The sequence below is a fragment of the Chaetura pelagica genome, unplaced genomic scaffold (genome assembly GCF_000747805.2).
Source record: "Chaetura pelagica isolate M959 unplaced genomic scaffold, ChaPel_1.0 scaffold498, whole genome shotgun sequence".
Taxonomy (NCBI): domain Eukaryota; kingdom Metazoa; phylum Chordata; class Aves; order Apodiformes; family Apodidae; genus Chaetura; species Chaetura pelagica.
Window position 1 is genome coordinate 513,321 of NW_009954218.1, and position 20,714 is coordinate 534,034.

The 20,714-nt window shown below is 53.0% G+C and overlaps 1 protein-coding gene across 1 annotated transcript in view; it reads right to left on the minus strand.

The window, feature by feature from the left end:
- Positions 1–20,714, minus strand: part of TCF3 (transcription factor 3) — an 85,943-nt gene that overhangs the window by 38,183 nt on the left and 27,046 nt on the right. The window contains exon 3 of the mRNA XM_010003413.1: positions 1,127–1,200. Within this exon, the coding sequence (XP_010001715.1) occupies positions 1,127–1,200 (74 nt within the window). The remainder of the gene's footprint in view (positions 1–1,126; positions 1,201–20,714) is intronic.

A 20,714-nucleotide genomic window follows, 5' to 3' on the forward strand; every position in this document is an offset into this window, starting at 1 on the left:
AGGGAAGCTGTGGCTGCCCCATCCCTGGCAGTGTTGAAGGGCAGGTTGGATGGGGCTTGGAGCAGCCTGGGCTGGTGGGAGGTGTCCCTGCCCATGCAGGGGGTTGGGACTGGATGGTCTTTAAGGTCCCTTCCAACCCAACTCAGTCTGGCATTTGATGATGCTTGGTTGTCAGAGCTTGGTGTCTCTCCCAGCCCAAAGGGTCCCAGTCAAACGGTCCTTGGAACAAGGACATGATCTTACCCTCACAGCAGGGGCAGTGCAGCCACGAGGCTGCAACACTGGCAGGGGATATGGCACCAAAGCAGGGACATGCAGGGGGTTTGCCCCATGCTGGCTGCTCTTGGGCAGCTTCTGCCTTTACCCAGCAGCTCAGCACCCCCCAGGTGAGGGCCAGGCAGCCCCTTTCCCAGCCAGGGGGGCAGGGGGTGAGGAGCAGCCCTATAAAAATGAGCAATGACACCACAGTGCCTGCTCTGCCACTGACCTCAGGGAAGGGAAAGGTGCCATTGCAAAACCAAATCACACAAACCCATTAAAACATGAGCATCTGTCAAAATAACACCATTTCAATTAAGTTAATGTCTTTTCTCTCTTCCCCTCCTCAGGCTTCAGTTATGTGCTGCCTTTACTACCTCCCTGCAAAACCCCTCCTGTGCTCCCCATCCCTGCCAAGGGCCCCAGTCTGCCTGACACACCCACATCTACCCCAGTTTTTGGGTAGATTCCCCCTAAAGCAAGGCCCAGGTGGCCCCTCGGGCTCCCAAAGCTGTGCATGGTGGGTCCTCAGCCCATCAGGTGAGGTCTCTCACCCATCCCACCATGACCCTCCAGTCTGTCCCACCCCATGGCCAGGAGCCCACCCAGAGGGAGGGGAGAGGCCTGAGCCTGAACCCACAGGGGATGTGTGTCTGAGGCAGGATTTTGGAGAAGAAGCCTTCTCCAGGGGGACCTCAAGGCAGCAAAGCCTGAAGAGATGGGGTCGGGGAGGGGTCCTCTCCAAAACAGGGCAAGAAAAGCTGTTCCAAGGTTAGACCCAACCTGGGCACAAAAGCATGTGCTGAGAAGCTCCAGTAAAGCCCCCGTTTATTTTGGTTGGAGCTCAGTGTTTGTGCTTTGTCCTTACCCTGCCTTGGTCAAATGTGGAGCTGTTTTGATCTCCTGTTCCCCAGGAACCTGATCCTGGTCTTTCATCCAAACCTGCCGAAAAACAGGAAGAACAAAGGTTACTCCTGCTTTATCAGCAAAGCCTCAAAGGTGTTCTCTGCAAAATTAACTCTTCCTTCTACAAACAAAACAATATTTTCATTAATAAACCACTTCCACTTGGCCTGACCCATCCTCCCCTCTCCCTCCTCACCTCCCCACTCCAGCTGGGAGTTTATTCCACCAACTTCAAAGCAAATCCCAGCACAGCCTGGAAATGCTTCAAAACAAGGGACAGTGGGAAGAGGAGCAACAAGTGTTTGAACTTGCTTGATTCCTGAGAGCACCCATGAAACTCTTCTCCCCAGGGATGAAGAGGACTGTAAATTCCAAACTCACTGCACTCCTCCCCATGCTCCAGTGGGACCTGTGCTAGGTCCCAGCTCAAACTGGGAGATAAAGGGAGTGCCCAGACCTGGAAGAGCATCAGGTGGGAATTGCTGGGGGCACGAAGGCACCTGTGGTTAGTCATGTTTGTCCAAGGACATTGGGTACTGCAGCCCCTCCTGCTCCTGCACAGGAAGGACATCAGAGCATGTTCCTGTCCATCCCATTTTTAGGCCTCCCAAGCATATCCTTGGCAAATGGGGATCTGACCCAAAATGGCAAGGGACCAAACAGGAGGAAGGTTTTGCAATGTCCTTGGACACGGATTGTGGTAGGAAATCATCTCCTTTCATCCTCTGCCAGGTCCACCCAGGCTGTGCCTCTTGGGGAATGTCCACCAGGACACAAAAACCCAGGGAGTCACATCAGCAAAGCTCTCACAGATCGAGCTGGCACCACGACTGCACAGAATAAACCCTTCCTGGCAGCTGAGCCTCCACTCAGCAGCAGGTTTTCCTACCAGGTTGGTCTGTCTCCTCTGCTCTGGAGGGCAACCAGGTCTTGGAGCACAGTAGTTGGGGTCTGCCCATTGAAAGGGGGGTGAGTAGGTGGGGGGGGGCATTGTTCTGTCCTGGGGCCAGGCTTTGGAGATATTACACAGGGACTGTGAGCTCAGCTGGGGTGAACAGGGAGAGAGAGGAGGCCACGGAGATGCTGGGAGGGCTGGAGCAGCTCTGCTCTGGAGCCAGGCTGGGAGAGTTGGGGTGTTCAGCCTGGAGAAGAGAAGGCTCCAGGGAGACCTTAGAGCAGCTTCCAGGGCCTGAAGGGGCTCCAGGAAAGCTGGGGAGGGACTTGGGACAAGGGCAGGGAGGGAGAGGACAAGGGGGGATGGATGAAAAGTGGCAGAGGGAGATTGAGGTGAGACATGAGGAGGGAATTGTGGAGTGTGAGGGTGGTGAGAGCCTGGCCCAGGTTGCTCAGGGAAGCTGTGGCTGCCCCATCCCTGGCAGTGTTGAAGGGCAGGTTGGATGGGGCTTGGAGCAGCCTGGGCTGGTGGGAGGTGTCCCTGCCCATGCAGGGGGGTTGGATCTGGATGATCTTTAAGGTCCCTTCCAACCCAAACCAGTCTATGATTTGCTGATCCTATGAAATCCCAGACCTGCAGGAGGCTGAGCAGCACAGAGCACCAGCCAGAACCACCTCTTGGCCTTATCCCTGGGAACCCCAACCCCATGGCAGGGGACACATGGTCACACCTGACATGGGGCAGCACAAGAAACCTCTTGCAGCAGCTCCCACCATCCCCCCCTGCCACCCCCAGCTCTGGGGGCTCCCTGGGACCCCACTCCACCCTGACTCTTCCAGCAACACTGAAGCACCACCAGGGCCTCACGGGAGCTTTTCTCTCAGGAGCAGAGACCTGCTCACAGCAGTGGTGGCAGGGATGGGGCAGGGCCAGGTTGTGTGCAGGAGCAAGGACACCGGGGGCCACAGTTGCAGGACATGCTCCAATTTCATTTTAGCAAAGCTGATTATTATGGCAAACACGCCGTGTATTTGTCTCCTCTGCTCCCCTTACTGTTCATTTAACCAGAAACTTCTTTCAAATTACATCCTTCTATTTCTGTGCCTTTGTGTTAATCATTTCCCCGGAGAATTGGTGTTTAATTGCTGTCTAATTTGCATAATTATGCATATTAAACTCCACACCTAATGAATATTCATACTTCTCATTTAGATTTTGTTTTCTAATCAAAAATTTCCAATGTGATTACTGTGCAGAGCAGGGATAAGCCTCTAATAATACCTCGGATACTAGGGAGAATTACTGCCAATTCTCCCACCTCCTACTTCCTAGAATAAACTTTTGCTTTGCTAATGTGTTTTTCTAAAGCAATTCATCTGCATACCCTGCAAACACCACGGAGATCAGGAGGCAGAAATGCTCCTTCTATTCCTTTGGCTTTCCTGGGTATTTGTAAAAGGATGTTTCAAGTTCCCCAAGGGGCAGGGTGAAGACACCAGCAGGAACTGCAGCCTCAGACATCCTTGGCAAACTCCTTCCCTTGTGCTGAAAGGCACTGGCCTGGCTTTGGTTGCCACTGGTGGTCCTACAAGGGGGAAGCCAAGGCGTGGGGGTCTCCATCCCCTCCCCTGCCCCACACAGGATGGGTCCTGGATCACCCTGCCCTCCTGCAGAGCCACCCACTCCTGTCTCTAACCCACCCAACCTCGGAGGTGCAGCCCCAGGCCAGGTTGTGCTAGGAGAGGAGATTCAGTGGGGGGCTCTGCAGGGAGTTTGAAAACCCAGGATTAATTACTTGCCAAAATTCCTGCAAAAAATAAATAAGAAATCCCTGCCAAGCCTCCCCTGGAGGAAGCACAGAAAGCTAGAGGGTGGCACAGGTGACAAGCACTGAGGCCAAGAGGCTCACAGGTCTCCTAGACATGGAGAAACCTTCTCCACAAGCAACTTCATGGTTGGATTCGATCATCTTAAAGGTCTTTTCCAACCAGAACGATTCTGTGATCCTGTCACTTCCACACCACCCTGCCCCCAGCTCCCCACAGAGGGGTCCAAACCACAGCGGGTGCTCTGGAGCACCACGGGAGGAAGAGCTGAACTCCCAGTGCATCCCCTTCCTCCCCCACTGCTCCTGGGGAGGCACAGAGCTGGGGGCAAGAAGCCCCTCTATGAGCCAAGCAGGACCCAGAAGGGAAACCCTGACCTCCTCCCATCAGCTTGGCAGTGGTGGCCAGATCCTGGAACACCAAACCAGCCCCTGACAAAACCCAAAAAAGCCTCTTTTCCCCCATTGTTCAAGCACTGGGGTGGCTGCCAAGGTGAGGTGAGGTGAGGTGAGGTGACCACTCTCCTGAGCAGCAAAGGAAGCAGCCCCCAGGGATCAGCCACCATGGAGCTGTCCCACTGTCCTGCTGGAAAAAAAAAAAAGGTCTCACACCTTCCCTGAGCTGCAGTCACCAGCATGGAAGGTGGCAGCAAAAATCTCCCATATTCACCCTGGAGGTGTTTTAAGGATTCAGGGATTTCTGGGATGAAGCCAGGAAAAAACAGACTGCCCTCTTTCAACTTCTGGCATCTGTCCTACATCCAACACCAACCTACTCCTCCCTCCCCTTCCTATCAGAGTAAGGATCTGATGCCTGTGCCAACCCTGCCAAAACCCAACGTGTGGCCAAAGGCTGCTGGAAAAGCCCCCATCAGGTGGGTTCTGCTCCCCTCCCACTGCTCTCAGGCACACAGGGTGATTCTTGGGGTGCCCTACACAGGGACAGGAGTTGGACTTGATGGTCCTGATGGGTCCCTTCCAACTCAGCAGGTTCTATGATTCTATGATTCATAAAATCCCTGAAGATGGTGCCACCACCACCACCCATGGTCACTCTTTGCCCAGCCCAGGCAGTGCCCTCCAGCCTGGCCCTCCTGGCACGAGGCAGGGGCTGGATCTGCAGGGAGGGAGGAGCAGGAGCAGCAGACAGGGCAGCTGGGGGTGAGGAGGACACTGCTGGGGAACCCCTGGGGCTCTCCCCAGCTGCTCGCCCAAGGGTGCCTGAGCATCCCACCCCCACCCTTCTGTCCCAGCAGCTCAGGAGGTGTCAGAAGCACCTTGGGGCACCCAGTGATGTGTTTCCTGCCTACGGGCTCCCCAGGGTGAGACCCCACAGGCACCTCCCTCGCCCCCCAGCTCTGCCTCACCCCCGGGCACAGATCACCCAGAGTCCTGGGGGGACAAAAATCATCATCACAAACCCAAGTCACCAACTGAGCTCTTGTCAAACCTCAGGTGCCACAGAGCTGAGTTAGGTTTGCACAAGCCAGACTCACTCTGGCACATCTCAGCTTCTGGGTGCTTGGTTCTGCAACACTCACAAGGCTCCTCCAGCACAGTGGGAGCAGTTCTGGGGACACCCACGTGTGCTCGGAGCTCTCGGGGGCAACTTGATTTTAAAATAAACCCATTTTCCAACTCACCCAAGTTAAGGCACACTTTCCAATTCAGAAAAAGACAAAAATAGGAACCACCTCCTCTCTCCATTAATACCGTTATTAAAAAGCGTACAGATTAATTGTGCATTTTAATAGCCCTGATCATGAATATTCATAACACATTTCTTGCTCATGTTCTAATTAAAACATACTAATAGAATAAGATGTAGCTGTCAGACAGGCGTTTTTTTTTTTCCCCTTACAATGTTGGTGCCACAGCTATGAAGAGCTGATAGACAAGAACCATCCTAAGCTCTCAGAATGGAGAAATAGAATTTGCCCACATTTGGAATCAGCAGAAAAGCCCTTCACCTGATAAGGAGCCACAGGAAAAGGTCACACACCAGTGACCAGTGACAGGGGACACCAGTGTCATTCCTCCCCCAGGAGGAACGGAGCCACTTTAGAGACACAACTTTTGAACAAGAAAGGGCACTAAGGAGTGCGTCAGGTTTTCTGCCCCATCCCCACATCCCAGTTGCCACTTGTGGTCCCTCCTGCTCTGCTGCCAGGCTGTAGCTGCCAGCCCTCACTCACGGGTTCCCTGGAGCCAAAAATGGCACCAAAAGATGCTGCTCTGGTCTCAATAACCTGAGCCCTGAAGGCCACCAGGGCACACGTGCCAGCCCCTGGGCCACCCGTGAGCCCCAAGGTGGTTGTAGCTCTTAACCCCCCAACCTGAGCAGGACACCAGGACATGGATCCAGTGCCAGCCCCAGGTGGCCAAGGGGACTCCCCAACGTGTGGGCTTTGCATTCAGGCCACAGTCTTTCAAGCTGAGCTCAAGGGGTGGCAGCCACCCCCCTGGACCTGGAGGACATGCAGAGCAGGACATTTTGCTCCTGAGGCCTCTCAAACACTGTTTGTGGAGCAGGACCCAGAGTTTTTGCTCTTAAATCCTGCACCAAAGCTACTCAGAGGGGAACATGCACTGCTGCCAAGTCCAGCAGGCTGCAAGTTCCCAGTGTCAGGAGGAGAATGCAGCCAGGGGACCATCACAGCAACCCCATGGGTGACAGTGGGGGACATTGCCAGGGATGCTGCGCTGAGCTGGGCTGAGCTGCCCTCCCCCAGGCCACCCCTGCCTCCACAATCTGCCAGCACCAAAACCCCCTCCCTAAGCTGATTCCCAAGGAAATGACTTGGCCTTTTTTTTTTTTTTTTTTTTAAAGTCTATTAAAAATATTTAGGCCAAGCCCTTCACGTGGCTGGACAAGGTTGTGGGGAGCAACCACTGCTGCCATGAAGAAAAAACACCTTCCATCTTCAAGGGTCTACTGACCACAAGGTGCCTTCTGGCAAAGCTGGGTGGCAAATCCAGCTCCACAGCCAGAGCAGTGTCATGGGCTGGAGCAGAACAGGGATGTCAGGAGAGGGATGTCAGGAGAGGGGTGTCAGGAGAGGGGTGTCAGGAGAGGGATGTCAGGACAGGGATGTCAGGACAGGGATGTGGTGGCACCCGGGAATAAACACCCCAGGGCCAGCTCACCATGATGATGTTAAAGACACTTCACCTCTGCCAGTCCCCAAGGTGCCCTGGGGGAAGTGTAGAGGACCCCAGTGGAGGTGGGATGGCGTGAGCTGCCACGGAAAGAGGCCCCAGTGCCACCAGAATTTGATTTGAAGCAGAGGTGACAGAAGGCTGCTCGATAAACACTTCCAAATTAAGCGGCTTTGTGTCCTAATCGCTCTGGCCATCAGCCTCCCAGCAAAATCTCTGCTAAAAGGGATTTGAAATCAATAAAATTAGTCGACTGGTAATTAGCTTTAGTCCCAGGCAAACTAGCAAAGTTGTTTTTTCCACGGTCAGAGTTGGTTGCACGGAGCCACACACAGCAGGGAAACACCCAGCGACGCATCCCAGCAGCAGCATCCCCTGCAAAAGGGTCCTGGGTGCTGGCAGAGCCCTTGGAAGGGGAAAAGTGGGTGCTGGGAGTGGCCCCAGCTCAGCCTGTTTATTTACCAGCTCAATCTACCCCCGAATAGGAAAAAACAGCTGGGAATAGAGCAGCCGGGAGCTGTTTACAGGACGTGGCCTGGGGATGGGACTATACAATTTGCTCATTTCCTTTTCCCGGCGCACGACGAAACAATTAATTCAAAAAAGAAAAGGGGGAAAAAAATCCCCCCCAAGAAAGCAAGTGGTGCCAAACACCTGGAGGGCAGGACAAGGTCGCCGGCACTGCCACCCTAGTGCCACCCATGCAATGTCACCCTGCTCGTGGGGCAGAGCAGGAGTCACAGAATCACAGAACCACTCAGGTTGGAGAAGCCCCTTGGGATCACCCAGTCCAACCATCATCCCTGCTCCACAAAGTTCTCCCCTAAACCATCTCCACCAACATCACATCCAAACCACCCTTCAGCACATCCAGGGATGGTGACTCCATCACCTCCCTGGGCAGCCTGTTCCACTCTCTGACCACTCTTGCTGGGAAATAATTGTTCCTACTGTCCAGTCTGACCCTGCCCTGGTGCAGCTTGAAGCCCTTCCCTCTTGTTCTACCTTTGCTCTGTCCCAGGAGCCAGTGAGCACCCTGGGCTCCAGCTCCTGGGAGCTGCTTCCCAGAGTACCCAAGGTCAGCTGGAATAAACACGGGGCAGGAGTGACTTGCACCAGGTAGGAGAGCTCTGGTTCATCCCCTCCACTGCGTTGAAATTTGAGGATGGACAAAGTGGGCTGGCAGGGACAGCCAGGCTGAGCTTTTCTGCTGCCTGGGGAGAAAGTGTTTCAGTGGGTCTGGCCTGGGTGGGCAGTGTCACATCTTGGCCACACAGCCCAGACTGCTGGAGCCACAGCCTGCTGGGTCCTGGGGCAGGATGGGATGGCTGGAATGAAGACAGTGGCTTGATGGGATGTGCTCTCCCAAGCCCACGACTTGAGGAGCATGGGGGTGATCCCTGGGGATGAGCACCACCCTGTAGCTGCCCCCAGGCAGCCCTGACCAGAGGGACCTGAAGCCACCACATCATGCCCCAGGATAGGGAAGGAGCCTGAGAAGCTCCCAGCTCCCCAGGACCCAGCTCAGACCTGTCCCTCTGTGCTGAGAGCTTCCCAAGGAGGAGCAAGAGGGGATGTTCTGGATCACGATAATCACCTGATCCTCCAGAGCAGGCACCTGGGGTGGGGACAGACACAACTGCACCGACACGTAAAACAAATGGGTCATCTCGGAACTCGCTAACACAGATCCCACGGGGCAAACTCTGCCCATTTATCTTTGTGATGATGAATGTGCTGAGAATTCAACACCAAAGACAAGCACATCCACCCCACACAGGCCCCCCTGTGCCCCTGTCCCAAGGGAAGTGCCCAGTCCTGCCTCCTCCTCCCCAAATGCACACTCAGGGATAACTTCTTACTTTAAAAAAGCTGATGCCACCACTTCAGTGATCATTAATTCCTCTGCTCAGCATCTGCTCTGCCACCAAGCACATCCACCCCACACAGGCCCCCCTGTGCCCCTGTCCCAAGGGAAGTGCCCAGTCCTGCCTCCTCCTCCCCAAATGCACACTCAGGGATAACTTCTTACTTTAAAAAAGCTGATGCCACCACTTCAGTGATCATTAATTCCTCTGCTCAGCATCTGCTCTGGCACCATGTCCTGATTCAGCAGTTTCTGAAGGGTCCGCACTGGGAGAAGGGTTTTAGGAAATGTTTGGGGCTGGGAAAAGATGGGAGCAGTACCAGGCAGAGAGCAGGGAAAAATGATCCCCTCTCCATTGGTTTTGGATAAGGGATGAATAAGAGAGAGAAGTTAAATCTACAGTCAACAATAAAAACAAACAGAAAAAGGGGGGAACAGAGCAAAGTAAGTACTTTAGTTACTCCTGATTTTTTGGAAGATGGTCTGGGAGGTGATGCACATGGTATTTCAAAATGAAACGGCATTCCCAGCTTCTGCCACAGGTCAGGACACTGAATGTCACAGTGCATGGGTGGCTGCAACTGCTCTCAAAGGACACTGCTCTCAAGGCAGCTCCTGGGAGGTTTCAGGGGAGTTGGGGTGACAGCCCAAAAATGCCCCAGAAGAGAAGAAATGCACAAAACAGTGCCCAGCACAGGGCTGAGAAAGGCTTGAGGGAAAAGTAAATAAATAAAATCCAACAAGCAAATTCCACCACCTTTCAGTTCAGAAAGAAGTGTTTCCTGCAGACCCTAGAAGAAGGTCCCCACTGTGTTCTGGGTGTGGCTTCTGAGTAATGAACATGAGACTTTGACCACTTAAAGTCATAATTAAGGAAATCAATAACCTGGACCAGCCCAAACCTCACCAGGGCCTTGCAAAAAACAAGTGCACATGGTCCCAGTGGGGGTACAATGCTGAGCTGTGCCACGGCCACCACTGGTGTCCCCAGCATGGCCAAGGACTAAACCAGAGCCCTGGGGTTCAGGTCAGCACCAAACTGGTGGGCTACCTTCTCCCTGGAGGACAGGACAAACTGGACAGGATTTATTAAACAACCAAAAAGCCAAGTGAAGGTTGTGAGGCCATGAGCCTCCCAAGCCTGCTCCCTCCAGCAGAAAGACACAGAGATGGTCCTACCTCCCAGCTTCTAGGAAAGCCAGCAAGATGCCACAGGGAGAAAGAAAACAAACCTGTGACGACAACTAGAGGGAAGAAAATAAACTTTCAAGCTCAAAACACTTCCCCCAGCTGTAAAAACAAAGGCACAGCAATGACCAAACAAGAGCACAAAGGAGCAGCATGAAAAGGGGACAGGGGACAAGATGAGGCTCAAGCAGTCAGTGCTTTCAAAAGGTCAGCAGCCTGTCCCTTGTCCTCAGCCTCTCTGGTACAAACCTACCCATGTCCCTTGTCCTCAGCCTCCAGCCCAACAGCCCATCCACACTCGGCAAGAAGCGGCACATCAAGGAGGGTCTGAGGGACAAAAGTGCAGGGAAATGGGCCAAGAACAACACTGGTTTGAGTCAGACCGGTAACAGGTGTCAGAGAATGGGCTTTTTCTTTGCTAGCACCTTGGATCAGCACAGAGTTTGGAGGAGCTGCTCTGCTCCCCCGGGTGGATGGGAACAGAGACCCAGCACGAGGCAGCATCAGGAACCCATTGCCCTGTGGTCCCACCACACTGGGACACAGCAAGGTGGGGCTGCAGGGACCCAGGGGGGGAAGGAGGAGAACCAGGAGGGGCTGCAGGCTCTGGGGATGAGCCCAGGTCTGGACTGAGCCACCTGCAGCTCCTGGCAGCAGCTCACAACAAACCCAACCCTGCAGGAGAAGAGCAAGGAGGGGGCTGACCCTGCTGGACCCCCCCTTATCAGCAGAGTGCCAGGGAGCACCTCAGCACTCCCCAAACCTGTGGAGAGGAGGCTGGGAACGCACCCACCCCTTGAGGGCAGCTCCAAGCCAGGGCTGCATCCCAGCACATAGAGAGGCAGTGCTGGACACCAGCTGTGCCAGCGCTCACCTCCCCAGCTGCCCTCCAACCCCAGCTCCTCACCATTTCCAGGCATGCAACTTGAAAATGTTTAATCCCAGGGAGGTTGTTGATGCCCCAGCCCTGGAGGTTTCTAAGGCCACGATGGACAAGGTTTTGTGCAACCTGGTCTAGTGGGAGGGTTCCCTGCTCATGGCAGGGGAACTTGATGATCTTTAAGGTCCCTTCCAACCTTAATGATTCTCTGATTCTATTTCTATTAACTAAATATGAAAACCCATGGATTTACGAGGAGTTACATCCTTGACCTGAACACCAGAGTGGTGCCTCTCAGAAGCCCCCCGCTTGAAGCTCATCCATGTATCTATGGGACCTCTGAGGACCAGCAATCCTGGAGGCAAACTGAAACTCAAAGGCAGCCTGTAGAGAACTTGTACTCATCTTCTGCATCATATACACTCAGTAAGACGGACACACTTGCCACCACAAAACAATCTACATTCAGGAGATACAGGCTCATCCACAAAGCAAGGGCTTCTATCCCATCAAACAGAAAGCTTGGGGGGAGAAGAGCGAGAGTGAATCCACATCCTGTTTTTTCCAGCTCATTTATTTTACCACAAAGTTGCACACTCATGAAAGATGCAGACACTCGACACGAATGCACATATTGTTGTCCAAAGGAAGAATTCATTCTGCTGAGTCTGCAGAGCAGCCCCAATGCCAGCAAGGCCAAAGCTCGCGGGTCCCCGGGGACACCACGTCTTGACCTTTCGTATTTCACAGGCAATTGTGTATTTTGCACAGAGATGCAGATGCAGGGACCAGGCACACACCCCCACACTCCTTTACTTAGAAACACAGACCTCTGCTTCCCTTCTGATTTGCATCTTTCCAAGTATTGTTTCATTTGCAATGTAAAATAAAACTAGAGGGTCAGAGACGCGGCTCCAACACCGACCTTTAGGTGGGGAAGAGAAATCCCTGTCCCACTTGGTTTCCATTACCCACTGAGCAAGAAAAAAGGGGACAAAATCCTGTTTACTTCTACAAAAAAAGTAACAACAAACAAACCCCACAACCAAGCAAATCTCAAAAGTTTGCCAGACAGACATTTTCAGATCAAACAGAAAGGTTTTCCTTGGCTGCTTCCAGGGAGCAGCACCAGTGGTGTGGACGTGAGCCCTCCCAGGCCAGCAGGTAGGGAGGCCAGAAGCAGTTAAAAATTAGACAAATTCAAGATCATTTCCAAATAACGTGGAAATTACGTGAGGAAAAGGTCAAACACACACACACACACAATCCCAGTGGCCTTGGTAGTTTATTTGTAAAGCTTCTCCTACCGGGAAGAGAGATGATAGAATCGGAATCATCAAGGCTGGGAAAGACCTTCAAGATCACCAAGTCCAACCATTCACCCTACAACTCTTAACCACTAAACCATCTCCCAAAACACCACGTCTACCCCTTTTTTGAACATCTCCAGGGATGGTGCCTCCATCACCTCCCTGGGCAGCCTGTTCCAAGGCCTCACCACCCTTTCTGTGAAGAAATGTTTTCTAACATCCAGCCTGAACCTCCCCTGGCACAACTTGACCCCATCTCCTCTTGTCCTATTGCTGGTCACCAGGGAGAAGAGCCCAACACCCACCTCACCACAACCTCCTCTCAGGGAGCTGTAGAGATCAATGAGGTCTCCCTTCAGCCTCGTCTTCTCCAGGCTGAATAGCCCCAGGTCCCTCAGCCTCTCTCATAAGGCCAGTTCTCAGCCTTGTTGCCCTTCTCTGCCCCCTCTCCAACCCCTCAACATCCTTCTTACGCTTCGGTGCCCAAAACTTAATGCCTGGAAAGCGTCACAGCTAACGAGCCAGCAACTTAGCCTGCAAAATTCCTTGCAAGGGGGGAAAAAAACCCAGATCCCCAGGGGGAGATCAAGGCTGAAGCAAACATAGACCCAGGAGTGTTGACTGGAACCCAAAGGCAGGGGCAGCAATCCTGCAGGATGCCCCGGGTTGCACAGGATGCTCCAGCGTGTTCCCCCAGACGATGATTCAGCCCCACAGGAAGGATCATCTAAGAAGAATTGTTCGACACAATGAGCAGGACTTTCCCAAACAAAGTGTTCTCAACACCACCTGCCTGCCTCCCTCCAAGAGGCAAGCCCTCAGCTCCCAGCTTGATCTGCAAAGAACTTCAGAACGATGGTCACCACAACAAAGGTTCATCTTTTCACCTCCTGCTTTCCCACAACGAGCATCACCGAGGGCACGGTGGGATCACAGCTGCCATCCTGTCCCCAGGAGGGAGCTGGGGGGCAACACAGAAGCCACCAGCACCTGATGCCACAACCCCCTGCCCAGGCCCAGTTACATCAGGATTGCCAGTTTCAGTCCAAAACACACAATCCATGCTTCCTAAGATAGCCCTAAAGCAAAACCAAGTGCCAGCAGTACCCAAGGTACTGAGGTTTTGGGGTAACTGCATGTACAGCCAAGGAGTTTTTCATCCCAGGCGACAGTTCCCACAGAATTTGGTCAGTGTGACACAGCATGGGGAGACACTGGACTTCAAAACCATTTCAGGACTGATGTGATCTATTCAAAGCTCTGCCAAATATTTCTGCAGTTGAATATCCCATTGATTATTTGAACTGCACTAACGAGGGGTGTATTTGATCTCCTTGCTACTTAGAAGCCTCATTTCCAAGGACCATGACTCTTTTTTTTTTATTCCTCTTTAAATATAAACACTTCAAGAAGTTCACTGGTCTTCACTTCACAATTCTTCACTGGTGAAGAATTCAAATCTTTGCACAATCATACTCTGTGTTCCAAATCTCCCTGGTACCCTGAAAGCCAAAAGGACAAGTCACAGGAAGAGATTACCCCCCAAAATACATTGATATAAAATCACCAGTTTTGTTTTAAGGCCCACAGGGGCTCATGGTGCAGAGCTTATCAGGCCAGGTCTCAACCAGCCTCTTGATCTCAGCAGAAATCAATGATCCATTGCACTGTGGGTCTAGGCTGTTCATCAGCCTCTGGGACCCTGTTTCTAACCCCACATGGACCAGGGGACACCAAAAAGCTGCTCCAGGCCCTTGTGCCCTGGTTCCCCTTGTCCCTATCAGAGCATCTGACTCCAAGCAGCCCAAATGCTGGCAAAGAGATGAAGCTGGTGGTAGAGGGTTGTTTTTTTGACCAATCTAGATCTGCCACCTGGTCTGTTGCTGTGTGGAGGCAAGTGCCTGGGGCCAGCTCCAGGGAGAGGACAGAATGGAGGGTGGCATAGCTCCTGCCAGCAGCAGTGAGGGTGCATCTCATGTTAAATCAGCCACAGAGGTACAGCATGAAGCACCCAGCTCAGGGTGGGACGTGGCAGCCTCTGCAGACACGTCTGGGCTCCTCCTGCACTGCCTGGGACTACAACTTGCTTGGACACCGAGGACATCACTGAGCAAGCAGAGAGGAAGCCCATCCTTGCCACCCCTTTGTCCCCAGGCTGGGCACACCGAGCCCTCCCTCCACACACCCCGCAGCAGCTCTGGTGCTGCTGACCTCCAGGACAGCTCTCCCTCTCCCCAGGCAGTGTCAGTCCCACGGATCAGGTGCCAGTAGATGGCACTCCACGTGTAGCACGGCTCCTCTCCTCTCCAGGACTAACCAGCACCCCCCATGCACATTTCAGACCATTTCCTGGGTGCAAATCTGGCACCACTGCCTGACGGGCTGGCAGGAGCTGGTCCTCCTTGCTTTGATCTCTCATGATGAACAACACAGAAGTCCTGAGAAAAGCCCACAGCACAGTTCCCCAGAAGCCCCAAGAAGATCTCATGCAAACAGGTTTTATTCTTCTGCCTGTGACAACACTAAGGAGCAACATTTCATCTCATTTCCATCTTTGACATCTCCCTGGGCATGGCCTGACCCCTCGTTTGAGTTGCAGAGGGGTGATGCAGACCTGCCAGGAAGGGTGGGAGCTGGTTTTCTCCCCCTGCTCTGCAGCTGGCAGGGTGGACCCACACGAGCACCCAGCCTGGCTTCACACACTGCCTGCACTTTTTTTAAACACTCTTCACATCAGAGCTTTGTGCTGTTCAGAGGAACAAGCTGGAGACAAAAGAAGCCCTATTAGATTATCTTGTCTGTGTCTCCTCTACATGATGTTTCATTTCCTAGTGCTTTTGTCTAGCCAAGCAGTAACACTTCTTATCAGGAATACCAATATAACTGTCTAGTAAAATTGACCATTAAGAAGTTGCTCTGATGTTTTGCTTTCCCTTAACTACAAGAAGCTCTAAAAGGGTTGTGGGGTTTTTTCCTCCAAGAACAAGAAGAGCTGCATCAGTGCCCAACCTCTAAGTGCAGAGGCTCTGGGTGTCTGAAGGGGGTTAAAAACCTGGAGCTCCACAGTTTGTTGGGATGGTGAGAGCTGAGCCCCAACAGGCCTGACTGCAACTCTGTGTGTGCTCAGGATGAGAAGCTGCTGCCCTGAGGGAATGTGGCAGCATTTCCCAATGCAACTTTGGAAAGAACATATATGTATAAAATGAGGAGGGGGAAAAACCCCAAGAACAAACAACACTCTTGGCCTCAGTGCAGGAAAGAAAATGTGAAGGAGCAAAGTCACCACCAAACAACCTGACTGTCCTCAGCAGGTGAGCTCTGCTGGCAGCTCCCACCTCTGCTCCTGGCAGACCCTGGGCCACCCTGGCCATGGACCACGCTGGTCTGGTCCCTCACTGCACCAGGTTCATGAGGTGGTTGAAGGCACTGAGCAAGTTCTGAGGCTCACTGGACTTTCCAGGGGCAGCTGAACACGTAAGACAGCAGGAAACCCAACGAAAATCAGTTCCCCATTTGGAGCAAAACGTGCCCCAGAAGCCCCTAGGACCAGGCAGGCAGGACTGACGGGAAGAGGAAGATCTCAGCTGGCAGCAAGTGACCACCAGCTCAGCTGTCTGCAAAACCACAGCTCCACACCTTCTGCCTCTCAGGCCATGCCAGACCCCATCTGCTTCTGCCACTGCAGCAGGGTGAGCTTGGCAGGGGCTAGAGGGGACAACCACCTCTGGGCAAGGTGTCCCAGCTGCTCCACTGGACCCCTCAGCCCCAGGCAGATGGAGGAGGGCACAAGCCAGTTGTGAACCTCTCTGGTGCCCAGGAGGCATCTCATGGAGGGGTCTGGCTGCCCACACTGCTCAGGTCAGGACAAGGAGCACACACCAACCTCCAGTGACCTCAGGCACAGGAGATTAACTCTCTCATGGGAAGTTAATTCTGAGCTTGCACCATTTTGTCCAGCCTGCACATCTCCCTTCCATGGAACCACAGAACTGTCAGAGTTGGAAGGGACCTCTAAGAGATCATCTAGTCCAAGTCACCTGCTAAAGCAGGATCACCTGGAGCACATCACTCAGGGCTGCATCCAGGTGGGTTTTGAATACCTCCAGAGAAGGAGACTTCACAAGCCCCCTGGGCAGCCTGTCCCAGGGCTCTGTCAACCTCACAGCCAAGAAGTTTCTCCTCATATTTCAATGGAAATTCCCATATTCCAGCTTATGCCCGTTGCCCCGTCACTGGGAACTACTGAAAAGAGTCTGGCTCCATCCTCCTTTATCCCAGCAGCATCCCAAATCCTTGGTTGCTCCTCAGCATCCCAAGGGTAACCCTGTCCACCCTGCTGCACCCAGCACACTGCCTCACTTAAACACAAGCCCACATTTATATCCAACTAAGAGGTGTAGGTTTAGCAGCCAGAGCAAGAGCCCCTGGAGCCACCTCACTTCCTAACAGACACCACTCGTAGCAATTCAGATAAACTGGTTTCTCTCAAGTTCTAACTAGATATGCACAAGCCACTCTAACTGAAGCAAGAGCATCTCCAGAGAGCTGGGCATCTGTTTGATTTGTTTCCAGAACCAGCTGAAATGAAAACCACCCCACAAGTCCCTTGTAGGGGAAGGAAACCCCACAATGAGGTCGTGTTGCCCATTTCAGCTACAGGCTCCCAGCACAAGGACCACTGGTCACCATCTCACTCAAGATTAGTAATTAACTAATAATTAACTTTATTGTGTGCTGGAGCCAACCTCCAGCCACCAACTCTTCTCACCCTGCCACTCACCACAGCTTCTTTAACAGCTTTTCAGGGTCTTACATCTCTGGCAGGGGAAGGCAGGGAAGCAGCACAGAAAGATGAGCTATTCTTGCATCCTGCTCCCAAAACAGGACCATGTGTCCTCAGGCAGCATTAACACTCTGCACTCCTGCCCAAAAGTGGAGTGGCAGTGAAAGGCTGGGTGTGGGAAGGAGGAGAAAAGGGTTCCTGAAGACTTCCAGCCTGCCACTCCTGCCCACCTGTCTCCAGATCCTTCCAGAGCAGAAATCCCAACGGATCCACTAAAAATTATTCCTTCCTATTCCATCTTCCCATGCTCTGCCAAAAAAAACCCACCACAACAAGACCAAACCAAAAAAAAAACAAACCCAGTGTGGCCAGATGTCTGGCAGGAAGGGAACCTACCCCAAACCAGCTTGTCCTGGGATGCCATGTCCAGGGAACAGCAGCAGAGGAGCCCGGTGGCCCCCGAGCCCCAGCGCGCTCCTCCCACCCGCCCGGGAACACCGGGGAGGAGCAGGGCTCCCAGTTCCTCCATCCCTGCCCACTCCTGCCTGCCTTTGTTTGGGAGACTATAAAGGAGTTCACTCTAAGGACAAGCAAAGGCAGTTAAAAGAAAGTTCACGAGGCTTATGGAGTGGATTAAGTTTACCAGGGGGTTTTATGATGCGCTGCCCCGAGAGCAAAGAGCAACTGGGCAGCAGCTCTTGCAGCCCAGGCTCGAAGGACATAGGGTTTGGGAAGTACAGGGTCAAAAAAACTCACCTATGTGCCTCAATCGTGCTCTTGTGCACTGATTCCTTAACACAAACCCTTTGCAAAGGCAGGGCTGGGGCTGAGCTGCAGCCCTCCAGCTAGCAGGGCTCCCAACCAAGTCTGCAGCAGCAGCTTCTTGGAGTTGTTTGCCCTCTAACAAAAGCCATCTCCACCCAATCCTGCGTGGCTCTGTTGTGGTGATCCAGGGTATTTCTTTGGCAAAGCCCTGGTCACTGTTTATTGTCTTGCTTTCCTTTATCTGCAAATCTCAAAAGCATTTTATAAATGTTAAACCTCAAAGCTTCTCTAGGGAACAAAACTGTTTCTAGCTATTGTACATATGGAGAGACTTGCCCAAAAATGAGGGCAGAGCTGGAAATGCTGAGATCAGAGCTGAGACAGCCCCTCTTGGCACAATAAAAAGCCACACAGATTATCCCTTAAATACCTGTGTGGACTGACACATCTCCAGCTATTAACCTCCCATGCTTGTTCCACCTCTTGGAACAATCCTTTGTGTTCACCAGGTCTGGAGAGTGCAAAAAACCTTCACAACTGGCAACCCAAACCACAAGGTCTCACTAATCTTTCAGTTTTCTTCTTTGGGTAAAAAAGCACCAGTCCCACAGTTTCAATTTTTCAGAAAATTATTTAAAGAAAACAGAACAAAAACCCACAATACTTTGAAAAATACAGAGCAAGTTGGGGGAGAAGTGCTGGTTTTGAGCTGACCCAAGAAGGGCTGGAAGAAGCAGCATGTCAGGGGAGATGCTCAATTCTGGCTCTCCTTCCCATGTGGTGTATGTCCTGCTCTCAGAGGTCCTAAACTGCAGTGGTTGCACAGTTGGGAGCATAAGCTGCAGCTCCCCATCTTTTTACTCACCTTTATCCCCCAATATAAGAAAGACATGGAGCTCCTGGAGAGTCCAGAGGAGCCCACAAAGATGATCCAAGGGCTGGAGCAGCTCTGCTCTGGAGACAGGCTGGGAGAGTTGGGGTGTTCAGCCTGGAGAAGAGAAGGCTCCAGGGAGACCTTAGAGCAGCTTCCAGGGCCTGAAGGGGCTCCAGGAAAGCTGGGGAGGGACTTGGGACAAGGGCAGGGAGGGAGAGGACAAGGGGGGATGGATGAAAACTGGGAGAGGGAGATTGAGGTGAGACATGAGGACGAAATTCTTGAGTGTGAGACCCTGGAACAGTGACTCCAATTTTGGCTGCACCAAGCAATCTAGAGAGCACCCCAGAGGTTTGTGTGAGCTCATGGCTCCAGACACCAGCTCTTTGAGATGTCTCAGTTCCCGGGACCTTCTCAGAGCACCACCTCTCCCACAAGCCTGGGGTCTGATGTGACCCTCCTCCCGTTTCTAACCCTAATGCTCCGCACCGCAAGAAACCTGGAAAAGCAAACCAGGCTACAAAGAGTATGCAGAAGCCCCACAGGATGGAATCAGGACTCATTTTCCACTCCAAGCTGCTCACATGCAGTGGCATTTCCAGTGTGGCAGAGCTCCATCTGGATCACCTTCACGCTTCCCTGCAGAGCCAGGCAGTTCCTGGAAAGTCAGCACAGGGAGTACAACCCCTCTATGCCACCAGCCCTGAAATGGGGGAGAACCAGAGATGGGCCAGGCAACCCCAACTCCTTCCACTGCTTCCCAGCAGCCCCACTTGGGAAGGGTCCAGAGCCAGAGCAGCTCCGAGGCAGCTCCGACCAGCACCAGGAGGACCCAGAGCTTGAAGCCACCTCAGCTAGAAACAGCAGCTTAAAAATAAACAAGCACTAAGTTTTGAGTTCTGAACTAATAGAAACTGAGAGGACTTCTGCTGGATCTCTGCTGACCACAAGGCAGCAAGGACTTCTTCCTCTTCAGCTGTTCTGCCCCCAGGTTGGTTCTGCCTGGTGAAGTTCAAAGCTCAGGGGCTGCTTGATACGTCAGGGCTGAGGAGCAGCAAAGGAAGGAAACAACCAGGACACCAGGGCACCCCCGAGGCTCCAGCTCAGAGCATCCCACCCAGCCAGGATTGGACTAAACCAAATCTAAAGCAGGAGTCTTGTGTCTCAGCTTCAAGCAAGAAGATCCAAAGCAGACTTGGGCTGTTTGGGATCCAAGGAGCCCTGGCTGGAGCCACAGGGGGGCCCTGGGTGTTGCTCCCCAAGGAAGCTCAACCTGAAGGTCCCTCCCAAAAGTTCAGATCAGCTGAGTTCACCAGACCCCACACCCAGTCCCTTTTGCACACCTTTACCACCCACCCAATTCCAGGGAAGGGATTAATTAACACCCTGATGGCTGCTGGGTCCTGCAGTATCAACAGTGACCTAAGTGCAAGCAGATGGACAAAGAGGAGGAGGACAAAACCAGGAGAACTCCAGGATTTAGGATGAACAGAGCCCAGATGGGACCACTGCCATCAGGTGAGCACCTGCACGTGCAAGGACAGGAGCTGGGACCTGCTTCTGCCACGGCCACCACTGCCACACCCCTGGGGCTGGACGTGCTGCTTCCACCAGGAAGCAAATGGGTTTTGCCCTGTGGAGCCCCTGGTTCACCTGAGACCTTTGGATCACACCAGCAACTAAAAGGCTGAACCAGAGCACAAGGCTGCAACCCCCTCTGCTCTGGTGACACCCCACCTGGAGCCCTGTGTCCAGTTCTGGAGCCCCAACATAAGGACATGGAGCTCTTGGAGAGAGTCCAGAGGAGGCCACAGAGATGATCCAAGGGCTGGAGCAGCTCTGCTCTGGAGACAGGCTGGGAGAGTTGGGGTGTTCAGCCTGGAGAAGAGAAGGCTCCAGGGAGACCTTAGAGCAGCTTCCAGGGCCTGAAGGGGCTCCAGGAAAGCTGGGGAGGGACTTGGGACAAGGGCAGGGAGGGAGAGGACAAGGGGGGATGGATGAAAA